The sequence below is a fragment of the Dendropsophus ebraccatus genome, chromosome 5 (genome assembly GCF_027789765.1).
Source record: "Dendropsophus ebraccatus isolate aDenEbr1 chromosome 5, aDenEbr1.pat, whole genome shotgun sequence".
NCBI classification, from domain to species: Eukaryota; Metazoa; Chordata; class Amphibia; order Anura; family Hylidae; genus Dendropsophus; species Dendropsophus ebraccatus.
This window is the reverse complement of record NC_091458.1, coordinates 32,264,166-32,285,751: the sequence shown is the minus strand read 5'-3', so window position 1 is coordinate 32,285,751 and position 21,586 is coordinate 32,264,166. Positions and strand designations below refer to the sequence as shown.

The following is a 21,586-nucleotide window of genomic DNA, read 5'->3' as shown; positions in this document are numbered from 1 at the left end:
CCGTTCCACCTGCATAGGAATCTCAGGAGAGGGTTGGGACATCGAAAGGTCAGGATTCTGGAAAACCGGCGCCAGCTGGGGATGGCGACGGGAATGGGTTAGTAAATGTTCATGCCGAACCTCCTCCTCCCTTTCCGAAAAACGAGTATCAACTCGGGTGGCCAGTAGAATGAGTTCGTTCAGGGAGGTAGGCAGGTCTCGGGCAGCGAGCACGTCTCTCACTCGACTAGACAGGCCCTTCTTGAAGGTGGCCAATAGGGCGGCCTCGTTCCAGTCCAATTCAGCTGCCAGGGTGCGGAACTGGATGGCGTAGTCACCAACAGAGGAGCTGCCTTGAGAGAGGTTGAGGAGAGCAGTCTCGGCTGAAGAAGCACGGGCAGGTTCCTCAAAGACGGAGCGAAACTCGAATAGGAAGGCCCGGAGATTGGCAGCAACAGGATCATCACGGTCCCACAGTGGCGTGGCCCAGGCCAGGGCTCTACCTTCTAATAGGCTGATGATGAAAGCCACTTTAGAGCGCTCGGTGGAAAACTGACTACTCAAAAGTTCAATGTGCATGGTGCACTGAGTCAGGAATCCTCTGCACAACTTAGAGTCCCCAGAGTACTTGCTTGGGAGGGCCAGTCGGAGTGAAGAAGCAGCGTCAGGAGATGGTGTGCGCTGGGCAGTAGTCTGCTGCTGTAAGGCGGCAGTGAGTTGCTGGATCTGCTGTGACTGTTTCTGGATTTGTTGAGCCTGTTGCGCGACCACTCTGGCGACGTCACGGAGATCTGGCACCTCGCCGGGATCCATGGTTGGAGCCTACTGTAACGCCCGGAGTAGTGGATCCACTGGACCGGCACCAGCGATGGCACAAACCTCACCAGGGAGCGGAGTCTAAGGGGCCGCTGGTCTTCACCAGAGCCCGCCGCAAGGCGGGATGGACTTGCTGCGGCAGGCGACCCCCAGGTCGCTACCCCTGGCTTGGTTGCTGGTGTCGGCAGGCGAGGCGTGGCAGGAGCAGTAGGCAGGAGATGGCACTGGCAATGGTCTGCAGGTGAGAGCGCACGTGACAGGCTGAACGCAGGAACAGATGGAGTGACAGGGAAACAGGAACCAGGAACAGGGACTAGGGACCGGGTAACGGACAGGACTCAGGAACAGGGACTTGGGACCAGGTAACGGACAGGACACAGGAACAACAGGGAGCTGGGCCAAACGCTATGGGAAGCATGTAGAGGCTCCAACACTAAGGACAGGGCATGCTGGGATTTATAGGGGAGTGATTGGTGACACTAACCAATTAGGAGCGCACTGCCCCTTTAAATCTGAGACAGCCGGCGCGCGCGCGCCCGAGGAGGCGGGGACGCGCGCGCCGGCCGGCACAGACCGCACGGAGGAGAGGTGAGGCGCCCCAGGGGCCGAAGCAGCAGCAGCGCCGGGTCCCTACACAAGGACCCCGGCGGCTGCACGGGACAGGAGGCGGTCGCGGCGGCAACCCGGAACGCGGGAAGCCGCCGCGGCCGTGACACATTTGACCCTTTCGGCGTCATGGCTCCATTACACACGTGTGATTATCCTTATGGGGGTGGTCGAATATCAGGTAAAACCGCTCATACCTTTAAAATTTCTTTGATTTCACCTGTGGGTGGGCGGGATTGGGAGTCTCTCCCCTTTCTGTGGAGGGTGTGATTACAATTTTGAGGTGGGATTGGCTTTCTGGATGATTGAGGATGTATGTAACTGGTGTGTGATGTTGTGTGATTGGTTGATAGACGTATAAAAAGGACAAGCTTCCTGTGTTTCATCACCCTTGATAAAGCTTGTTGGCGAAACGCAGCGTTGGGTGAGTGGTGTTGTTGGGCAATAGCTCTATTTTGAGCTCAGGTGGTGAGGAGTTCGGTCAGGGCCGGCGTCAGCACCCGGCTAAGTAGGGCAAATGCCGGGGCCCCCAGCTCCTCTAGGGGCCCACTCCCGTTTGTTACTACATTTTTTTTGTTAGTAAAAAAGAAAAAAAAGTGTAGTAACAAAGGGGACTGGGCCCCTAGAGGCCGCATGTGACAGTTAGGGGCCACGCCGATCCATACTGGGGTCCCCGGGCACCTGTCTTCCATCACAAATCTTCCCTACAGCCGAGTAGGAAAGAGGACCTTTGAGTCTGAAGGACCTTTGATGATGTCACGGGTCATGTGATCGGACACATGACCTGACAGAGGGCAGCAGGTAGGCTCTGCAAACTAAGTGTCCTGTATGTGCTGGTTCTTCTACTTGTTTTGTGTATAGAGGTCCTGCTGTAATATCTATCTCCTATCTATCTATCTATCTATCTATCTATCTATCTATCTATCTATCTATTTCCCTATCTCCTATCTATCTATCTATCTATCTATCTATCTATCTATTTCCTTATCTCCTATCTATCTATCTATTTCCCTATCTCCTATCTATCATATGAACATGGTGAGACCTCTAGTTCTCCTATATTCAGGCCCTGCAGTGATATACAGTGTGTGTGTGTGTGTGTGTGTGTATATATATATATATATATATATATATATATATATATATATATATATATATATACACACACTGTATATCACTGCAGGGCCTGTATATAGGAGAACTAGAGGTCTCACCATGTTCATATTATAAATATATATATATATATATATATATATATATATATATAATGCTGGTGCTGCTAGTTCTCTAGTATACAGCTCCTGCTCTGTGTGTGTGTATGTATATACACACACACACACACACAAACACACACAGAAGGAGCTGTATACTAGAGAACTAGCAGCACCAGCATGATATATATATATATAATCCTGTGACGGGGTCTGACTCCTCCAGAGTCCTGACTACTGCAGAGATCAGGAGATACAGGAGGAGAAAGATATGCAGCAGCCGCATGTTTCTTCTGCTGCAAATCTTTCCTCGCCTGTCTCTCCATGATTTGCTCCTCAAAGGGGCCCGCCGAGGCTCTGTCGCCCAAGGGCCCACAAAAAGCTGGAGCCGGCCCTGAGTTCGGTACTGGTTATGTGAAGTTACTAACTGGGGCACAAGTGCGGACTTTTCTACCCATTGAGTAATACTGTGTTATTTCTTGTAGCCCTCTTTCCTCTTCTCTGTTTTCATTTCATTTCATGTGCTTTTCCCACCACGTATGTATATAGCCATGTATACACATATGGATACGTATGCATTTTTGTATATGTAATAAATTTTTTGTCTGCCCATCATCCCTCCAATGTTATGTACTTGCTTCCTGCAATTTTAGATAAAACTGTTTTTATTCTTGATATGTAATTAATAAAGAAATACTTTCGTTATATTTGGAATCATTGTCCAGCATTTTTGTTTTTTGTTAGGTATAAACTTTGGAGTTGTGCTTATGGACAAATAAGTATATAGGGGTCCTATTGTAGGTATTAAAACTATAATTCCTATCAAACCTGGGCAGCTAAAGCTTAGGCTTTGACACCCCTGACTCATTTGACACCCTGAGAGTGCCTAACTTTGGTGTTAATTCTGACATAACATATAGTGTAACAGAGACAGAGTGAAAAGCTCACATACAGATTTTTGGGTCTTCAGCAGAGAGTAGCAGCTCAGAACTGGGGGAAGGAGACTGAATAGATAATAACAAGTATGGAAGAAATTGTTAGTCTCACCATGGGCGGCAACATATGAAAAGTTATGTTTGAGTGGAATACCCCTTTAATAATGTTATATCAGTTACCTCAGAGGTGCTAGGAAGCCCATAAACAGTAGATATCCTATATGGAAAAGGACACTGTCCTGTAAAGTAAAGAAGTTCAACGACTGCATATTCTTCTTCCTGGAAAATAAAAGTGTGAATATTAGCCTAGAATTCTAGATACATTTCACATAATCAGTGTTGGACTGGAACACATTGATTGACCACAGACATTCAACAACACTAATAAGTAATTTGTGAAGAAGCCTATGGAGCCTGACACTTGTCACCAGACAAGTACAGTAGATTGGCGAGCCAGGGAGAAAAAGGCCTAGCCATGTGAACATCCAGATCCCAACCAAAACGTTAACATGTTTGTGTGATATGTAATGTTTTTAGAGGTATCCCTATCCATACTGAGTAGGGTGCGGTAAGCTGATCAATAAGGGTCCAACCATGGGGATGCAATCACCCTGAAATGAATAAAGCGTTCATCACATCTGTCAGGCCACCGCTTCATCCATTCTTTATACACTCTGTGTAAACATTCCTTTAGAAACAGAATTAAAGGAGAACTCTGCCCGGGAACAATTTTTTCAAAACACCAGGGGAGGGGGTGGATGAAAAGAATAACAGTGGTATAGCGCTGGAGTCAGGGAGGTAAGTGTTTTTTTGTTTTCAACCACCCCCTCCCTGAGTGTTTTGAAAAAAGGGGTCCCAGCCAGAGTTCTCCTTTAAACAGAAGGGCTAAAAAAGTTAAACAACGTTTTAGAAAAAGATACCCGAAGGACTATTTAAAGTATACCTGTCAGTAGCTTTTTTTGTGACTAAAGTAAAGGCAGTGTACAATAGAGCTACTAACCGTGAATCAGGAGATATAACTCTTATTTCAATCTGTCACTCCAGCGCTGAGATATAAGCTTTAGATGTTTTATGCAATAAGGAAATAAAGTCTATGGGGCATTCCCCTGGGCTGCAAAACCCAACAATATCAGGTCTATGAATTTAAACAAAGTGGGTGTTTACATGCGGACATAGGAACATTAGTTAAAAGAGAAGGGAGCAAACACTGCTGGGCTTTTGCAATTTAGGGGAACGCCCTAATTGCATAAAAGAGATTGAAAAATTGATGAATGTGAGATGTCCTATTGTACATGATGCTTACTTTATTTTAGTCAGCAAAGCAGCTGATTTGGTGGAAAAGCAATCTAATAGTCCAACATAGAAGGATGGCTGAGTCCCCACATTTCCTAATAAGACAAATAAATAGTTTACTTTTTGGAAACAACAGTATTTTGCCACTACTGTGTCATGTGAGGTATTGTCATCATATTCACTGTCTTCAAGTTCCAAATCTTCTTCTCTATTTCTAAGGAGGGAAATAAATGTTATTTATATATAATTTAATGTAGATAGATAGATAGATAGATAGATAGATAGATAGGAGATAGATAGATAGATAGATAGATAGATAGATAGATAATAGATGGTTAAGAGATAATAGATAAATAGAAGATAGATAGATGATAGATAGGAAATAGATAGATAGGAGATAGATAGATAGATAGATAGATAGATAGATAGATAGATAGATGAGAGAGATAGATAGATAGATAGATAGATAGATAGATAGATAGATAGATAGATAGATAGGAGATAGATAGAAGATAGATAGATAGATAGATAGATAGATAGATAGATAGAAAATAGATATATAGATAGATAGATAGATAGATAGATAGATAGATATTAGATAGGAGATAGATAGATAGATAGATAGATAGAAGATAGATAGATAGATAGATAGAAGATAGATAGATGATAGATAGATGATAGATAGATAGATAGATAGATAGATAGATAGATAATAGATGGATAGATATTAGATAGGAGATAGATAGATATATAAATAGAAGATAGATAGATAGATAGATGATAGATAGATAGATAGATAGATAGATAGATAGATAATAGATGGATAGATATTAGATAGGAGATAGATAGATGGATAGGAGATATATAGATAAATAGAAGATAGATAGATAGATAGATGATAGATAGATATATAGATAAATAGAAGATAGATAGATGATAGATAGATAGATAGATAGATAGATAGATAGATAGATAGATAGAAGATAGATAGATAGATAGATAGATAGATGATAGATAGATAGATAGATAGATAGATAGATAGATAGATGATAGATAGGAGATAGATAGATAGATATATAGATAAAAATAGAAGATAGATAGATGATTGATAGATAGATAGATAGATAGATGATAGATAGATAGATAGATAGATAGATAGATAGATGATAGATAGGAAAGATAGATAGATAGATAGATAGATAGATAGATAGATAGATAAATAGATAGATAGGAGATAGATAGATAATAGATAGATAGAAGATAGATAGATAGATAGATATAGATAGATAGATGGATAGATATTAGATAGGAGATAGATAGATAAATAGAAGATAGATAGATAGATAGATAGATAGAAGATAGATAGATAGATAGATAATAGATGGATAGATATTAGATAGGAGATAGGAGATAGATAGATAGATAGAAGATAGATAGATAAATAGATAGATAGATAGATAGATAGATGATAGATAGATAGATAGATAGATAGATAGAAGATAGATAGATAGAAGATAGATAGATAGATAGATAGATAGATAATAGATGGATAGATAGGAGATAGATAGATAATAGATGGATAGCTATTAGATAGGAGATAGATAGATAGATAGATAGATAGATAGATAGATAGATAGATAGATAGATAGATAGATGATAGATAGATATATATATATATATAGATAAATAGAAGATAGATAGATAGATAGATAGATAGATAGATAGATGATAGATAGATAGATAGATAGATAGATAGATAGAAGATAGATAGATAGATAGATAGATAGATAGGAGATTGATAGATAGATAGATGAGAGATAGATAGATAGATAGATAGATAGATAGATAGGACAGAGAGATAGATAGATAGATAGATAGATAGATAGATAGATAGATAGGACAGAGAGATAGATAGATAGATAGATAGATAGATAGGAGATAGATAGAAGATAGATAGATAGATAGATAGATAGATAGATAGATAAATAGATAGATAGATAGATAGATAGGAGATAGATAGATAATAGATGGATAGATAGATAGATAGATAGATAGATAGAGATAGATAGAGATAGATAGATAGATAGATAGATAGATAGATAGATAGAAGATATATAGATAGATAGATAGATAGATAGATAGATAGATAGATAGATAGATAGATAGATAATAGATGGATAGATATTAGATAGGAGATAGATAGATAGAAAGATAGATAATAAATTGATAGATAGATGATAGATAAAAGATGGATAGGTAATCCTTACTACTATTATAGTAAATCTTTGACTTATCACAACAGCAATTTATAATAATAATAAGCTACTACCTTTTCTCGGTAGGCCTATCACACAGACTAATACCACCCCGTGTAATAGGGCAACTGCTTATTCATTAGCTTTTTACCCATCAAAAAATAACTGGCCATGAGTCACACAACTCCAGGTCTAGAAGAACGATGCTCATTTATTCAGCAGCTTGGGTCATGTAATATGACCCTATGACCCTGCTCTGTATCAATAGCGCTGTGCAGCAGCAGGGGAGCCTGGATCAGGGCTTAGATACATCTGCAGTTCACGACAAAGACATTGGTGGCAGCAGAGGGACCCATGTCACTTTACTAGAGCAATGTATTAAAAAACTGTTACTCTCCGGAGTATCCCTTTGATTGTCTTGTAGGAGTTTATTTCATTCTATAAGCTACTTTTCTTAACTAGTGGGAGGGTCAGCTTGCTTACTTGCCTTTTGCTATTGATTGTATTCTCAACCATGTACATCTACAATGTAAATATGAATAGGATTTCATCCTTGATTCATTGATTTTCATTGTCCTTTTGTATACTAGAGCACAGGTCGCAAACTCGTGGCCCTTCAGCTGTTGCAAAACTACAATTCCCATAATGCCTGTGTAGCCAAAGATTTAGCCGTCCAGAAATGATGGGAATTGTAGTTTTTCAACAGCTGAAGGACCACAAGTTTGATTCCCCTGGACTAGAAGGCTTGAAATAAATAGGATTTGTTATCACTATAATGTTAGCAAGACATGGGAGTTCTGTAATAGTCACTACACTTCCTGCAATGCTAAGGGACAATGGAGTGGGGAGCAGGAGGAGTAAAGGATTTTATACACAAGCCACAAAATCAGAGGAGAGGTGGACTATGCAATAAATAATATTTAATACCTTTCCTGGGTTTTGTTCTTGTGAAATTTGGCAAGAAATAGATTTTTCTTATCATCTGAAAAACAAAACAAAACATTTAATAAGGATAAAAAGATTTATACAGTGTTCCCTCAACATACGATATTTATTGGTTCTAGGGCAACCATTGTATGTTGAAAATATTGTATAGAAAAAATTGGAAAAAAACGAAAGGAAAACTGTCCCAGATAAAGAGCAACACAGGACAGCAATTTTAAGAAACACTATAATAGGGTTTATTAGGCAAACAAGCCTCTTTCTGTACTCAAGAGGCAGTTTCCCAGCCTCCCCCCTCACTTCTTATCTGTGCATTATCAGGCAAATCCCTCTTTATTACAGAGAAGCCAGTGAAGACGGGTTCTGCTGTGTCCATTGTATCCTATGGAGGGGGGAGTGGCCGAGGGAGATGAGGCAGCAGGAAGAGGTGACATGAAGGTCAGCTGTTTGTACACTGTCTGGGCATCTAAAACGCTGGATTAAGAGGTCAGACAGGTCAGTGCTTATCTAGGAACTTGCTGAGAGAAGATTGCAGGGTGTTGTGCTGTGCAGGACTGCTCCAACCTCACTCACTCCTCTCAGCCCTTCCCCTCTCCATAGAGCATAATGGACACAGAAATCCTGCTTCTTCTGAAGTGAGAGGGGAGCAAGGAAAACTACTTTTTGAGTAGAGAAGGAAACTCTTTTTGCGGAATAAAACCTATTACAGAGTTTCTTAAAATTGCTTGCACTATTGATATTTATTGTTTTCAGAAAAATTACATTGAAATGACAGTTACGCTTTAAACGCTGAGGTCGCGACGTTTAAGGGGTTAATGTCGGGCTGACACACGATCTCAGCAGCCCACCATTGAGGTTGAGGGCCCAGCTGCTGATAGCAGCCGGTCCTCACCCGCTATGAAGTAAGCTCAGCTCCTGAGCTCGCCTAATAGTGCAGCCCCCCTGGCAGGGCGTATATGCATTAAGGCCCAGGTGGCGTGACATACATGTACGCCCACCATCGTTAAGGGGTTAACATTGTAGCTTCTTTGTAATGCTGGGAGGATTAATAAAAGTGAGTTCATTGGCAACTTAACCTCAGAATAACCATCCCAGCATTACAAGGAAACTACAATGTTGCAGATACAGCTGGCCAGGGACTTTTTTTTTACATCAGACATTTTAGAAGGGAGGGGGAAGTAGGGGGAGACAGAGAGAGAGGCTTACATACAGATTTTTGTGTTTTCAGCAGAAAGCAGCAGCTGAGAACTTCAGCTACTGTACTGCCCACTGTACAGGTGCTGAATAGATAATAACAAGTATGGAAGGAATTGTTAGTCTCATTATGGGCAGCAACATATCAAAAGTTATGTGTGAGTGGAAAACCCCTTTAAGAGTAATATTGGTTATAAAAACAATGGGACTGGCTTATTCATTAAACAATATGACATCCGGACAAACATCACAATGTAAAGAAAAGACCTGTGCCGCACAGTGCAGTAATTTTTCAATTAAAATGTGCATTGGTTGATCCCATGAATATTAGTTCATGCCTCATCACATATCCCCCAAGGTTCACCGATCCCAAGATTAAACTGTCATACTGCAGAACATCCCTAGTCACTTATATGGGCTTTTTGCTTCTTCTTGGTCAGCAACCAGTTCACCAACATTGTAAAAAGCCTTTAGAACCTTGATTCCTTCCTTCGTCAATAGGAGTCCCAGAGGTCAGACTCACATTCATTACTAGAGATGAGCGAACTGGAGCATACGCAAGTCTATCCGGACCCGGTACTCTCGGCATTTGATTACCCACGGCTGAAGAAGTTGGGTACAGCTCTAAGGAGCCCTGGAAACTTCAAACTTCTTCTGCCACCGGCAATCAAATGCCCAGAGTTCCGAGCTCAGACTGACTTGAGCATGCTCGAGTGGCGCTCATCTCTACTTATTATACTTTTCTAATACCGTAGGTTTGTAGAATAAAGTGAAATTAATTTGAAATAATATAGGTCTTTCTAATATTAATTGTTTAACCCAGCAAATGAGGAATAAGCATAGAGCTGGCAGGGAGACGGCCTTACCCTGATCTTTATGCACAGTGGCTTCATGTGATTTCTCATAATCCTTATGTTCCTTCTCAATGACTTGTTCTTCTTGCACCAATTTCCATATGAAATCTGGATTTACTACAGAGATAGCGTGTTTCTCTATCTTCTTCTGCTGGTCTCTGTCAAGTGCGGCGGGATCACCGACCACAGCATGTGTGCACTAAAACACAAAGGGCACTTGGTTTTTCAAGTATAACAAATATATAAAAACTACAGCCAAAAATTTAGATTACAGTAGTTTGAATCCTTATGTGCAGATATTGAGGCTGATTTACTAAAGTGTTCCCGGCAGCAAATTGTCCTGTTTTTGTATATTTTTTGACCATTTTTAGCGGACCGACACATTTACTAAAGGTGTGCGACACAATTCAGCCTATGGCTGTATCCATCTGTTCCAGGACTCCCTAGGGCTGCATCCAACTTCAGCAGCCAACACTAATCATATAGCGCATGCTCGGACGAACCACTGCGATCTTGAAGTTTGCTCAACTCTAGTTACATTGATTATATATATATACCCACCTTTTTACTTAACACAAAAGAAATTTTTCCTCCATTCAACGTGATGGTGCTTTTGAGTTTTTCCTTCTCTTTCGAGGGTAAGGAGTTCACTTTGAGGAAGAATATGCAGTCTGAGAAAACGCCTGCACCCATCCTAAAGAGAGAACAGGATTAAAGTTATCCTTAGGGCCGAGTGCAGTTAGAAGCGACCCACTGAGGCTGTCCTATGTGAAGACTGGTGAGTATTATAGAATTAGACTTAAAAAGAATGAGTCCTGGGCACCATACACTTGTATTGGCAAATGTACTGCCCACTGTACAGGTGCTACATGCCTAATGTCAAATTTAAAGGGGTTATCCAGCATTAGAAAAACATGGCCACTTTCTTCCAGAGACAGCACCACTCTTGTCTCCAGTTTAGGTGCAGGTTTTGTAACTCAGTTCCTTTGAAGTGAATGGAGCATAATAGAAAACCTCAGCTGAACTGGAGACAAGAGTCGTGTTGTCTCTGGAAGAAAGTGGCCATGTTTTTGTAGCAGTGGATAACCACTTTAATGGCAGCTGGATATAAGTGACCAGCTCAGTATATAGCATGGGTGCCAATTAAATGCATTTTGGAGATCATAATAATAGCGACACACCATAAAAGAATAAAGTAAGGAAGGGCATAATGCAGCAAATTTCAATGTAGTATTCACACAACTGCTCACTACCCATATATACCTGCAAAACTAGTTCTAGTAGGCCATAATCCAGGCTCGACCTCCTGATCGCTCACGGGCTGAAGACTCTGCGTCTCTGTGACATATCCAAAGTTTTTTTTAATGACAGGTACACTTTAAAGGGTTAAAATAGCAATCTTAGAATGAATGAGTCCCTAGATGACAGGGGGATTTAGCACCTAGTAGGGCACATTTTGCTGATGCATACATTAAGCATACCCCGGCTTCTAACCACGTACCTGAAGAATCTAGCAAATCCCCTGCAGTTTGCAATAGTCAATAAATAGCAACTTATGACTCAGCGAATCCACCTGCAGCAGCATATACCATTCCTCCAGCACAATAGGGGAGATACGGTGACCATTATCAGGTTTCTTGCTGGTATTTGCTGTATACATTGCTATCTCTCCCCTATTCTTTGCAGTGATCTTTACCTTTAACTGACGGATAATATACATTGTAAAGAGCAGGGTGTGTCCTGGCAATGTACTGTGCAATGTTATAGTAACTGAATGGGGTTTACATTAAACTAGGAGCCCCACGTCAATTTGCAGTGCATCCCCCTTTCTTATGGATAGGAGATAAGCAACTATAGTGATCCCCTTGGGGGACTAAAAAAAAGTGTAAAAAAAAAATAAGTTTTTGAAAGACTAAAAAAGAAGGAGATTTATCAAACATGGTGTAAAGTGAAACTGGCTCAGTTGCCCCTAGCAACCAATCAGATTCCACCTTTCATTTTCCAAAGAGTCTGTGAGGAATGAAAGGTGGAATCTGATTGGTTGCTAGGGGCAACTGAGCCAGTTTCACTTTACACCATGTTTGATAAATCTCCCCCATATGGTATATTTATAGTAATATAGTATTACGCTGTTTCCCTGAAAGTAAGACATCCTCCGAAAATAAGGCCTAGCGGAGGATTTACAGGATAGCGTAAAATAAGGCATATCCTGAACGTAAGACCCTCACCCTTCGCCAACAGGGTTTTGTCTGGTTCTTCTGGTTTGTGATGACAACTACTGTACAGTATATAATAAGTGTTCATTTTTTTTGTAAATTCTTCATGGAAAAATAAGACATCCCCTTAAAATAAGACCTAGCGCATCTCTGGGAGCCAAAATTAATATAAGACACTGTCTTATTTTCGGGGGAAAACTGTAGTAAAATGGAATTATCCGAATAAAAGAAAGTGGTATTGGTCCCGCGAGGTGATCTGTATAGATGAAAAATTGGACCTAACGCCAGAATTGCTGATTTTTGGTCACATCATACATCAGATAAAAATAGAACAAAAAGTGAATAAAACGCCCCATCTATACCAACACTGCGTTTTTGCAATCCATCTTTTGCAAAAAAGGATGAAATAAAAAGGGATGAATTTGTGTGCATCCGATTTCCATTGACTTCCGTTATAAAAAAATACTGATCAAAACGAATCTGTTCTTTTTTAACGTAGACAAAAATGTAGTCAAGCTAATTTTTGATCAGTTTTTTTTTTTATAATGGAAGTCAATGGATAAACTGATTAAAACGGATGCACACAAATGCATCAGTTTTGTTTTTTTTTGCAAAAGACGGATTGCAAAAATGCAGTGTGAACCCAGCCTAAAAAAAAGTGTCGGAACGTGGCTTTTATTCGTCGATTTAAAGTCAGAATACGGCAATTTTTTATGTTTTAATTGTAGTAAAACATAATAAAAAATGATATAAATATCACTGCAATGATATTGAATTACAGAATAAAGAAAACATATCAGCTTTACTGCAAAGTGCACAAAGTAGAAACATAACAGCTCACGACTTACAGAACTGCAGAAGTTTTTTTCCCCCTAATTTCCCCTATTTTTTTCTATATTTTATAGTAACATCATTATATAATGCTTTAAAAAAAAAAAAAAAAAAAAAAAAAAATCAAACCCTTGTATGTCTCTATATGTAGGAAAATACAGAAGGGGAAAAGTGCCAAAATCTCTCGGGGAGGAAGGGGTTAAATGTGGACAGCGCCGGATACTTTTTCTAATACAGCTTATATGTAAATAGATAAGGTATAGGATAAACCAATCACATGCCAGAACAATCATCACGTGGCCAAGCAAGACTCGCTAATATTTGCATAAATGCATATTAATTAGAAAGCGTATGAAGTGGATGCCACACACATAGATCTTACCCTAATTCCTATTAGCCGGAACCAGGACAGGGGAGAGGTGTAACCAAGCCACATGTCAGTGGAAACAGGGCGGGGGACACGTTACGTCACTGTAATTCGGCCTCTAGTGTATAGAACGTTGGAAAGTATGGAATCACATGATCGCTGCAGCATCACGTGATCGTTCCTCAGCACGTAGAAGGAAACAGCCTGCACAGCGAAGGAGTAGCGTGTCACATGATCACTGCTGCGTCACGTGATCAGAGGAGCCTCTCTATTGTGCAGGCAAATGCAAATAATGTATGTAAAACACTGGAATACTCTGCACAAGGGGAGAGGCTATAGTTCCTGGGTTAACCCTTCAGGTGACCTAAGATGGACAGAATTAGAGCAGTAGCCAGATGGAGAACTAAAAAAAAGAGATATTTGTCCAGAGAGTAATAATTTGTGGGGGGGGGGGGGGGGGGGGGGTGAAATATAAGCATTGCTTTAATAACCTTATACTAGTTTGTAATTTAACTCATTTAAAGGGAACCAGTCAGTACAATTTTGCTGAGTAAGTTCCTAGAAGCGCCTAATGGATATTGTATAGAGCCCCCTATTATGTCTGGGCTTCCTCTGTCCGTGTTACCGGCAAATGTTTATACCGGTGTGCGAAGCAGGGAGAGAACCGGGAACTAGTCATCTGGGCTGTGACTAGTCACGCCTCTCTGCCTGTCTGCACTCATTTAGGTAATGCCACACTCATCAATGGGGGAGGGGGAGCTTTACTGTATAGCAGGGGTACTCAACAACTTTTAGTGAGGGTCCACTTACCGGGGTGTATTGTCAGGTGAAGGTCCGAGCTGAACATCAGTAGGAAACGTGTTTTGTTACTTTTCACAAACGTTGTTGAACTATTTACATACAGAATTGATGCTTATTAGCGGAAAAACTGGCATTTTCTTTCTCTCACCAGCCCTTTGATATTAGGTACACAGGGGATGACTGCATTAGTAGTGTATAGCTCCCCCTGTAGTATATAGCCCCCCCCCCTGTGTGCTCTCCCCCTGTAGTATATAGCCCCTGTGCGCTCTCCCCCAGTAGTATATAGCCCCCCTGTGCTCCCTCCCCCTGTATATAGCCCCCCTGTGCTCTCCCCCAGTATATAGCCCCCTATGTGCTCTCTCCCAGTATATAGCCCCCCTGTGCGCTCTCCTAGTATATAGCCCCCCTGTGTGCTCTCCCCCTGTATATAGCCCCCCTGTGCTCTCTCCCCCTGTATATAGCCCCCCTGTGCGCTCTCCCCCTGTATATAGCCCCCCTGTGCTCTTTTCCCCTTGTATATAGCCCCCCTGTGCTCTCTCCCCCTGTATATAGCTCCCCTGTTCTCTCTCTTCCTGTATGTAGCCCCACCTGTGCGCTCTCCCCCTGTATATAGCCCCCCTGTGCTCTCTCCCCCTGTATATAGCCCCCGTGCGCTCTCCCATTGTATATAGCCCCCCTGTGCGCTCTCCACCTGTATATAGCCCCCCTGTGCGCTCTCCCCCTGTATATAGCCCCCCTGTGCGCTCCCTCCTCCCATATAGCATTAAAAAAAAACCACTTATACTCACCTAAGTCCTGGGTGTCTTCTTCTCTTCCTCCTGTGCCCCACTGCAGCCGTCACTAGAGGCCGCTCTCCCCGCCAGCGCAGGAACGTCACTCGGCGCTGACACTAGAGGGGGAGCGCGGCCTCTAGTGACCACTGCGGCCACAAGAGTGACTGACAGGGAGGGAGCCGATGGCTTCCTCTCTGTCAGTGCTGCTGTCGCTGCCGCTCGGTATCTATGAGCGCTTGTTAAGAGCGCTCATAGATACTTACTGTGCAGGGAGCAGCGCCGCAGCTGGGGTCCGGACAGCTGGCCGCCGTCCGCCAGTTGAGGACCCCTGCTGTATAGGGTACTATATGTCAAAGCAGGGGGAGGTGGGGGAAGAGGCGTGCATGCTGTTGCTCAGCATCACTTCTGTGGGCCCTCAGCTTCCAAGGTTCCAATACCTGAGTCTATGGGGGAGATTTATGAAAGGGTTTGCACACATAGGGGGAGATTTATGAAAGGGTGTAAATATACACCTGGTGTAAACTGTCCACAGCAACCAATCACAGCTCCTCTTATATTTTACCAGAGCTGAAAGCTGAGCTGTGATTGGTTGCTGTGGGCAGTCTACTCCAGGTGTATATTTACATCCTTTCATAATTCTCCCCCTATGTGTGCAAACCATGTGACCAAACCTTCCTAAGAAGACTGGAGGCCGGGATCACTACCAGTACTGTACTGATTACTGAGTAACGGCTCTCAATACCTGTCAATGCAATATTTTATTTTTTTCCTTTTTAGAAGCTTAGCTTCCACCATTCTGTTTTCAAATTATCATGATGGGGTCCTCAGTGCAAAACGATGGTGAAATTAGAATTTTTTTTTATTGTATCACAAGTTAACAAAATTGCAAAATAACAAAATGTGAAAAGAGTGAAAGGGTCTACAGCCATTCCAAATGCAATGTATATGTAAGGCTGTCATAGAAACAGGCAGAAGTGACACAAATGCTGGGCTATTCCAGTTAGGGTAGGGTTAAATAGAACCAGATAGCATGTACAACAGAGAAGAATAAATGAATATGTCCAAGCATCTGGTAGGGTCGGGCGATTAATCAAATTAATATGATTAGTTCACTCTTATGGTGCGTTTACACAGAGAGATTTATCTGACAGATTTTGGAAGCCAAAGCCAGGAATGGATTTGAAAACAGGAGAAATCTTAATCTTTCCTTTATGACCTGCTCCCTGTTTATAGTCTGTTCCTGGCTTTGGCTTCCAAAATCTGTCAGATAAATCTCTTTGTGTAAACGCACCATTAGTGGCCTATTTGATTTTTTTTTTAGAAAATTGCAAATTTGATTTTCAAAAACAAAATCAATAAATGTGCGGGATCCGGTGCGGCATAAATGTAGCCTCCTCCTCTTTCACCCTTTCCGTGCTGCACAGACAGGGTTAAATAGCACAGTTCTGCTCCTGTTGTGACCTCCACACATTTTCCTACTTGCAGCAAGAACGGAGGTCACAGGTCATCCATGCAGGAGCCAATGATAAATGTAAGACCTCATTCCCATGTCCAGTAATTTTTTAGGGCTGTGGTTTTAGTCTGCTAGCTAGATATGTTATCTGTGAAAAACCATCCGTGATTGCATCCGTTTTTACATCCAGCGTTTGGCCTGCCTCCAGCCCCCGACACAGGTGGGTGTCGCACATAGGTCCACAGAGAGCGGCAGAGATCCAGGGCTGGGTAACACACCAGGGGGGAGATTTATCAGACATGGTGTAAACAGGGCCGTATTCACCACTAGGCACCCGTGGTCCGGTGCCTAGGGCAGCACCTTGCAGGGGGGCAGCACCCGGGAGCAGGGGGACAGAAAAAACAAATTTTTTTTGTTTTTATTTTTTTAGTTTCCCTCCTCCCGTTCAAACTTGCCAGTAAATCTGGTGTCTTTTCCAGGGGGGTGGGGGGTATGGTGGTATTGGTCAGGTCTGGTATCGCCAATAGGTGCGTCAAGAAGGGGCATCTTCAGGTTTAGTGCCTAGGGCAGCAGCAGCTGTTAATACAGCCCTGGGTGTAAAGTGAAACTGCCTCAGTTGCTCCTAGCAACCAATCAGATTCCACCTTTCATTTTCCAAAGAGTCTGTGAGGAATGAAAGGTGGAATCTGATTGGTTGCTAGGGGCAACTGAGCCAGTTTCACTTTACACCATGTGTGATAAATCTCCCCCAATGTGATCACACCAGAAATAAACTATGGGAAACTGAGTAAAGATCAGAAGTTGTGCCTATTGGATCCAAGCCCAACACATGGTGTGTGGCCTGATCCCAGTCTTTCCCCAAACCAAGTCGTGTACAGATGCCCGGGTACTGCCGGTCAGCTCTTCCTGCCCATTCAGTGGCTTTTCCAATGCTTGGATAATGTTGCAAACTGTTCAAAGAAACAAATACACAGTTAGACAGAAATACAGGACAAGGAATCATTATCCTATACTATCCAGCACAGCAGGATACAGCGGGAGACGGGGACAGAACTCCGAGAAGCTGCCGGGAATTCAGTCTACCGCCCGGACAGTGTACTTAAAGTTGAACTGTCCAAGTCATAGATACTCTTTAAAGGGAAACTGTCACCTAAAAGAGACATCTCAAACTGCTTCCCTGGCTATATTGCTATGTAAGGCTAATCATATTTTTATTGATGGTGTGTGGCCAGGGTACAATGTATTTTACTGCCTTGGCCACGCCTCTGTGACACTTCAATAAAAAGCTTCTTTAGGCTATGTCATTTTGAGTCTAAAGTAACGGACATCATTTAATTTAATCATGATCATTATTTTGACATCCGCGGTGATAATGTTTGCATTGTTTGCATTGGACGTCCGTCATTCCACCTTTTACCAGTCAATCCAATATTTTCAGCGTAACTCTATTATACAGCTGGGTTCAAGCACTGAATCGCTGTGATTTTGCAATGTGGTTTTTAACACCATAGTTTTGAAAAGTAAAAGTTTCACCTATTAAAATAAATGAGGTAAAAAGTCGATCAAGAACTCCTTCTTCCCCATCTGTGACCAGACATCTGCTCTGGTCACAGAGGATGCCTAGAAAACTCTCCCATAGAAGTCTATGGCCAATTATCTAACATAAATACGTCTGCTATTAAGTAAATCTTTGGAGCTTTTGCTGTTGTAGCAGCTCAAGCAAGATGGCTATCTTCTCAAGAATATAAGAATAAAAAAATTAATCAGAAGAGCAGACCAACCAATCACGGCACAGCTTTCACATTTTAACAAGATTAAAAAAAAGAGGAGCTGTGTTTGTTGATAGACTGATAAATCTGGGATGATATGTTTGTTGAAAATGTGGATATCCTAGGGGATTAACGTACATGGAGAGAAAAACAAAGTGCTAATTATAAGGCACCACCTTCACCCTATTGACTTCTATTATCTTATATATTACTCAATGTGATTAAAGGGAATCTGTCAGCTTCTCTCTCTTGCTCAGCGCTCAAGGGTCAAGGAGACCTTGTGGGGCCTCAGCATGCATGCCTCCTGTCTCCATCCCTTCCTGCCTTGACTGATTGACATACAGGGATCAGTGCTAATGGTGCGTTTACACAGACAGATTATCTGACAGATTTTTTTTAAACCAAATCCAGGAACAGACTATACACAGAGATCAGGTCATAAAGGAAAGACTGAGATTTCTCCTCTTTTCAAATCCATTCCTGGCTTTGGCTTTAAAAAATCTGTCAAATATCTGTTGGTGTAAACACACCATAAAAGCTGTATATCAACCTTGTCTGCTGGGGCCAAACAACTCCTTCTTGACCCTTGAACTTTAAGCATGATCTAAAGTTAACAGATTCCATTTAAGGCCATGTTCACACAATGTAAGTTCCGTACTAATCATGGCCGTTGTTGCAACAGCCGTGATTGATACGGAACTTACGTTGTGCTGCAGGCCGAGGGAATCCCGGTCGGAGTGTATACACATGGTATACACTCCGGCTGGGATCCCTAGCGGCACCATAGAAAACTGACATGTCAGTTTTCTGCGGCTGCTTTCCATTGAATAGCGGCCGCAGAAAACCCTGTCAGTGCACACAATGGAGCGAGCGGCACCGGCTGCACGCTCTATAGTGTGCAGTGGGGAGTTCTAATGTGGGCACGCACGGATGCGCCTGCATCACAACTCTGCGGCGCTAAAGATGATCAGGCCGAGATCGCAGCACCCGTCTGGGTCACGGAACGGCCGGTCTCTTACAAGGTCTGAACATGGCCTTATATGCTATATTTTTATACATTTGTACCTTTTTGGGACAGACCGGTCCAATTTCAACAACGTTTTAAATTTGATTCCGCTCAGTATTTTGTGGACACGGATTATTTGCAGCACTAGGAGAGTAGCGATCAGCTTATGGATTGTATCCATCCCTTTGAGACCTGTAAGAGCAAAACAGAAATGGTAATGGCTAGATAACAAGTGATTGTCTCACAATGTACCTTTCATTATAAAACTTTTAGATCCTAAATCAACAGTAGATGTGATATAAAGCAAGTTTGCAATTTACATTCATTTTTTTTTAGTTATCATGGAGAACACGGCACTTCCTGTTTTCTGACCTTTTTTATTTCAAAGAGACTAAACACAGGAAGTCCTGTGTATCCCAGGCCATCTGAGCACTCTGTGTATCCCAGGCCATCTGAGCGCTCTGTGTATCCCAGGCCATCTGAGCGCTCTGTGTATCCCAGGCCATCTGAGCGCTCTGTGTATCCCAGGCCATCTGAGCGCTCTGTGTATCCCAGGCCATCTGAGCGCTCTGTGTATCCCAGGCCATCTGAGCGCTCTGTGTATCCCAGGCCATCTGAGCGCTCTGTGTATCCCAGGCCATCTGAGCGCTCTGTGTATCCCAGGCCATCTGAGCGTTCTGTGTATCCCAGGCCATCTGAGCACTCTGTGTATCCCAGGCCACCTGAGCGCTCTGTGTATCCCAGGCCATCTGAGCGTTCTGTGTATCCCAGGCCATCTGAGCACTCTGTGTATCCCAGGCCATCTGAGCACTCTGTGTATCCCAGGCCATCTGAGCGCTCTGTGTATCCCAGGCCATCTGAGCGCTCTGTGTATCCCAGGCCATCTGAGCGTTCTGTGTATCCCAGGCCATCTGAGCGCTCTGTGTATCCCAGGCCATCTGAGCGCTCTGTGTATCCCAGGCCATCTGAGCGCTCTGTGTATCCCAGGCCATCTGAGCGCTCTGTGTATCCCAGGCCATCTGAGCGCTCTGTGTATCCCAGGCCATCTGAGCGTTCTGTGTATCCCAGGCCATCTGAGCGCTCTGTGTATCCCAGGCCACCTGAGCGCTCTGTGTATCCCAGGCCATCTGAGCGTTCTGTGTATCCCAGGCCATCTGAGCGCTCTGTGTATCCCAGGCCATCTGAGCGCTCTGTGTATCCCAGGCCATCTGAGCGTTCTGTGTATCCCAGGCCATCTGAGCGCTCTGTGTATCCCAGGCCATCTGAGCGCTCTGTGTATCCCAGGCCATCTGAGCACTCTGTGTATCCCAGGCCATCTGAGTGTTCTGTGTATCCCAGGCCATCTGAGCGTTCTGTGTATCCCAGGCCATCTGAGCGCTCTGTGTATCCCAGGCCATCTGAGCGCTCACAGAGAGAAGGCAGTCATGTAACTGATGGACACATTAAGCCGTGACTCTCTGTACTGGCCGGAATTCTTTTAGTCTGCTTTTTTCAACCAGCTGGATACAAGTAAGTATAGCTTTGTTTTACAGCATGATAACTAACAAAAAAAAAGTATATTATGATATCATCATAACAATACTCAATTCATCAGACGCAGATGGATTAAATGTTCACTGTAACCCACCCAGAGATCTGATGCCTTTTTTAACAAGAAAATCTTCAGTCAGGTACCGGACATTGATGTGTAATAATGTACCGAGTTCTGGGCTCAGCTGCCAATATCCTTCCTGCAACATAAAATACAACTAGTAAGTTTACTTTTCTTCATATTTCATTGTAATATTTTTTTTAAGATGACTAAAACAGATTACCGGACTTTGAAGAGACGCCAGAGATGACCAAGAAGGAGGTGCTAAGTGTATTCTCTGCAAAATACATATATAGAGTCAGATTATAATCATCAGTGAAGACACATAACCCCCACTAATGTCTCACTGAGAGAACTGTACATGTACCCCAGGACATTATAAAAAGGGGGGGCTTCCCCACTATCCACAGATGATATTCAATGAATAGCTGCCGCACAAAACTGACATGTCAGTTTTTTGCGCAGCCACTAGGGATCCGGGAATGTTGTACTGCAGTCAGAGGGAATCCCGGCGGGAGTGTATACACATAGTATACACTCCGAACAGGATTCCCTCTGACTGCAGTACAACGTAAGTTTGTACTAATCACAGCCGTTGTTGCAAACCGGCAACAACGGCCGTGATTAATACAAAACTTACGTTGTGTGAACATAGCCGCAGTGATTTTCCATTATGCCCAACCCCTATCTCCAA

General features: G+C 42.7%; 2 protein-coding genes across 6 annotated transcripts in view; both read right to left on the bottom strand.

The window, feature by feature from the left end:
• LOC138792407 (protein mono-ADP-ribosyltransferase PARP4-like) overlaps positions 1–13,587 on the bottom strand; it is a 66,277-nt gene extending 52,690 nt beyond the window's left edge. For 3 of the 5 annotated variants that reach the window (XM_069969796.1, XM_069969798.1, XM_069969799.1), the window contains exons 1-6: positions 13,515–13,581; positions 10,647–10,779; positions 10,098–10,284; positions 8,023–8,077; positions 4,961–5,054; positions 3,728–3,826 (exon numbers count right to left, since the gene is read on the bottom strand). In XM_069969796.1, coding sequence (XP_069825897.1) covers positions 3,728–3,826; positions 4,961–5,054; positions 8,023–8,077; positions 10,098–10,284; positions 10,647–10,778 — 567 coding nt within the window. In that variant the 5' untranslated portion in view covers position 10,779; positions 13,515–13,581. Of the gene's footprint in view, positions 1–3,727; positions 3,827–4,850; positions 4,868–4,960; positions 5,055–8,022; positions 8,078–10,097; positions 10,285–10,646; positions 10,780–11,348; positions 11,424–13,514 lie in introns of those variants that run through there. The other 2 variants (XM_069969797.1, XM_069969800.1) reach the window with 2 other exon arrangements.
• Positions 13,588–17,274: 3,687 nt separating this feature from the next.
• The window catches only part of LOC138794139 (protein mono-ADP-ribosyltransferase PARP4-like), a 53,959-nt gene continuing 49,647 nt past the window's right edge, over positions 17,275–21,586 (bottom strand). Inside the window, exons 32-35 of the mRNA XM_069972908.1 lie at positions 21,116–21,169; positions 20,929–21,031; positions 19,361–19,493; positions 17,275–17,476 (exon numbers count right to left, since the gene is read on the bottom strand). Coding sequence (XP_069829009.1) covers positions 17,284–17,476; positions 19,361–19,493; positions 20,929–21,031; positions 21,116–21,169 — 483 coding nt within the window. The 3' untranslated portion in view covers positions 17,275–17,283. The remainder of the gene's footprint in view (positions 17,477–19,360; positions 19,494–20,928; positions 21,032–21,115; positions 21,170–21,586) is intronic.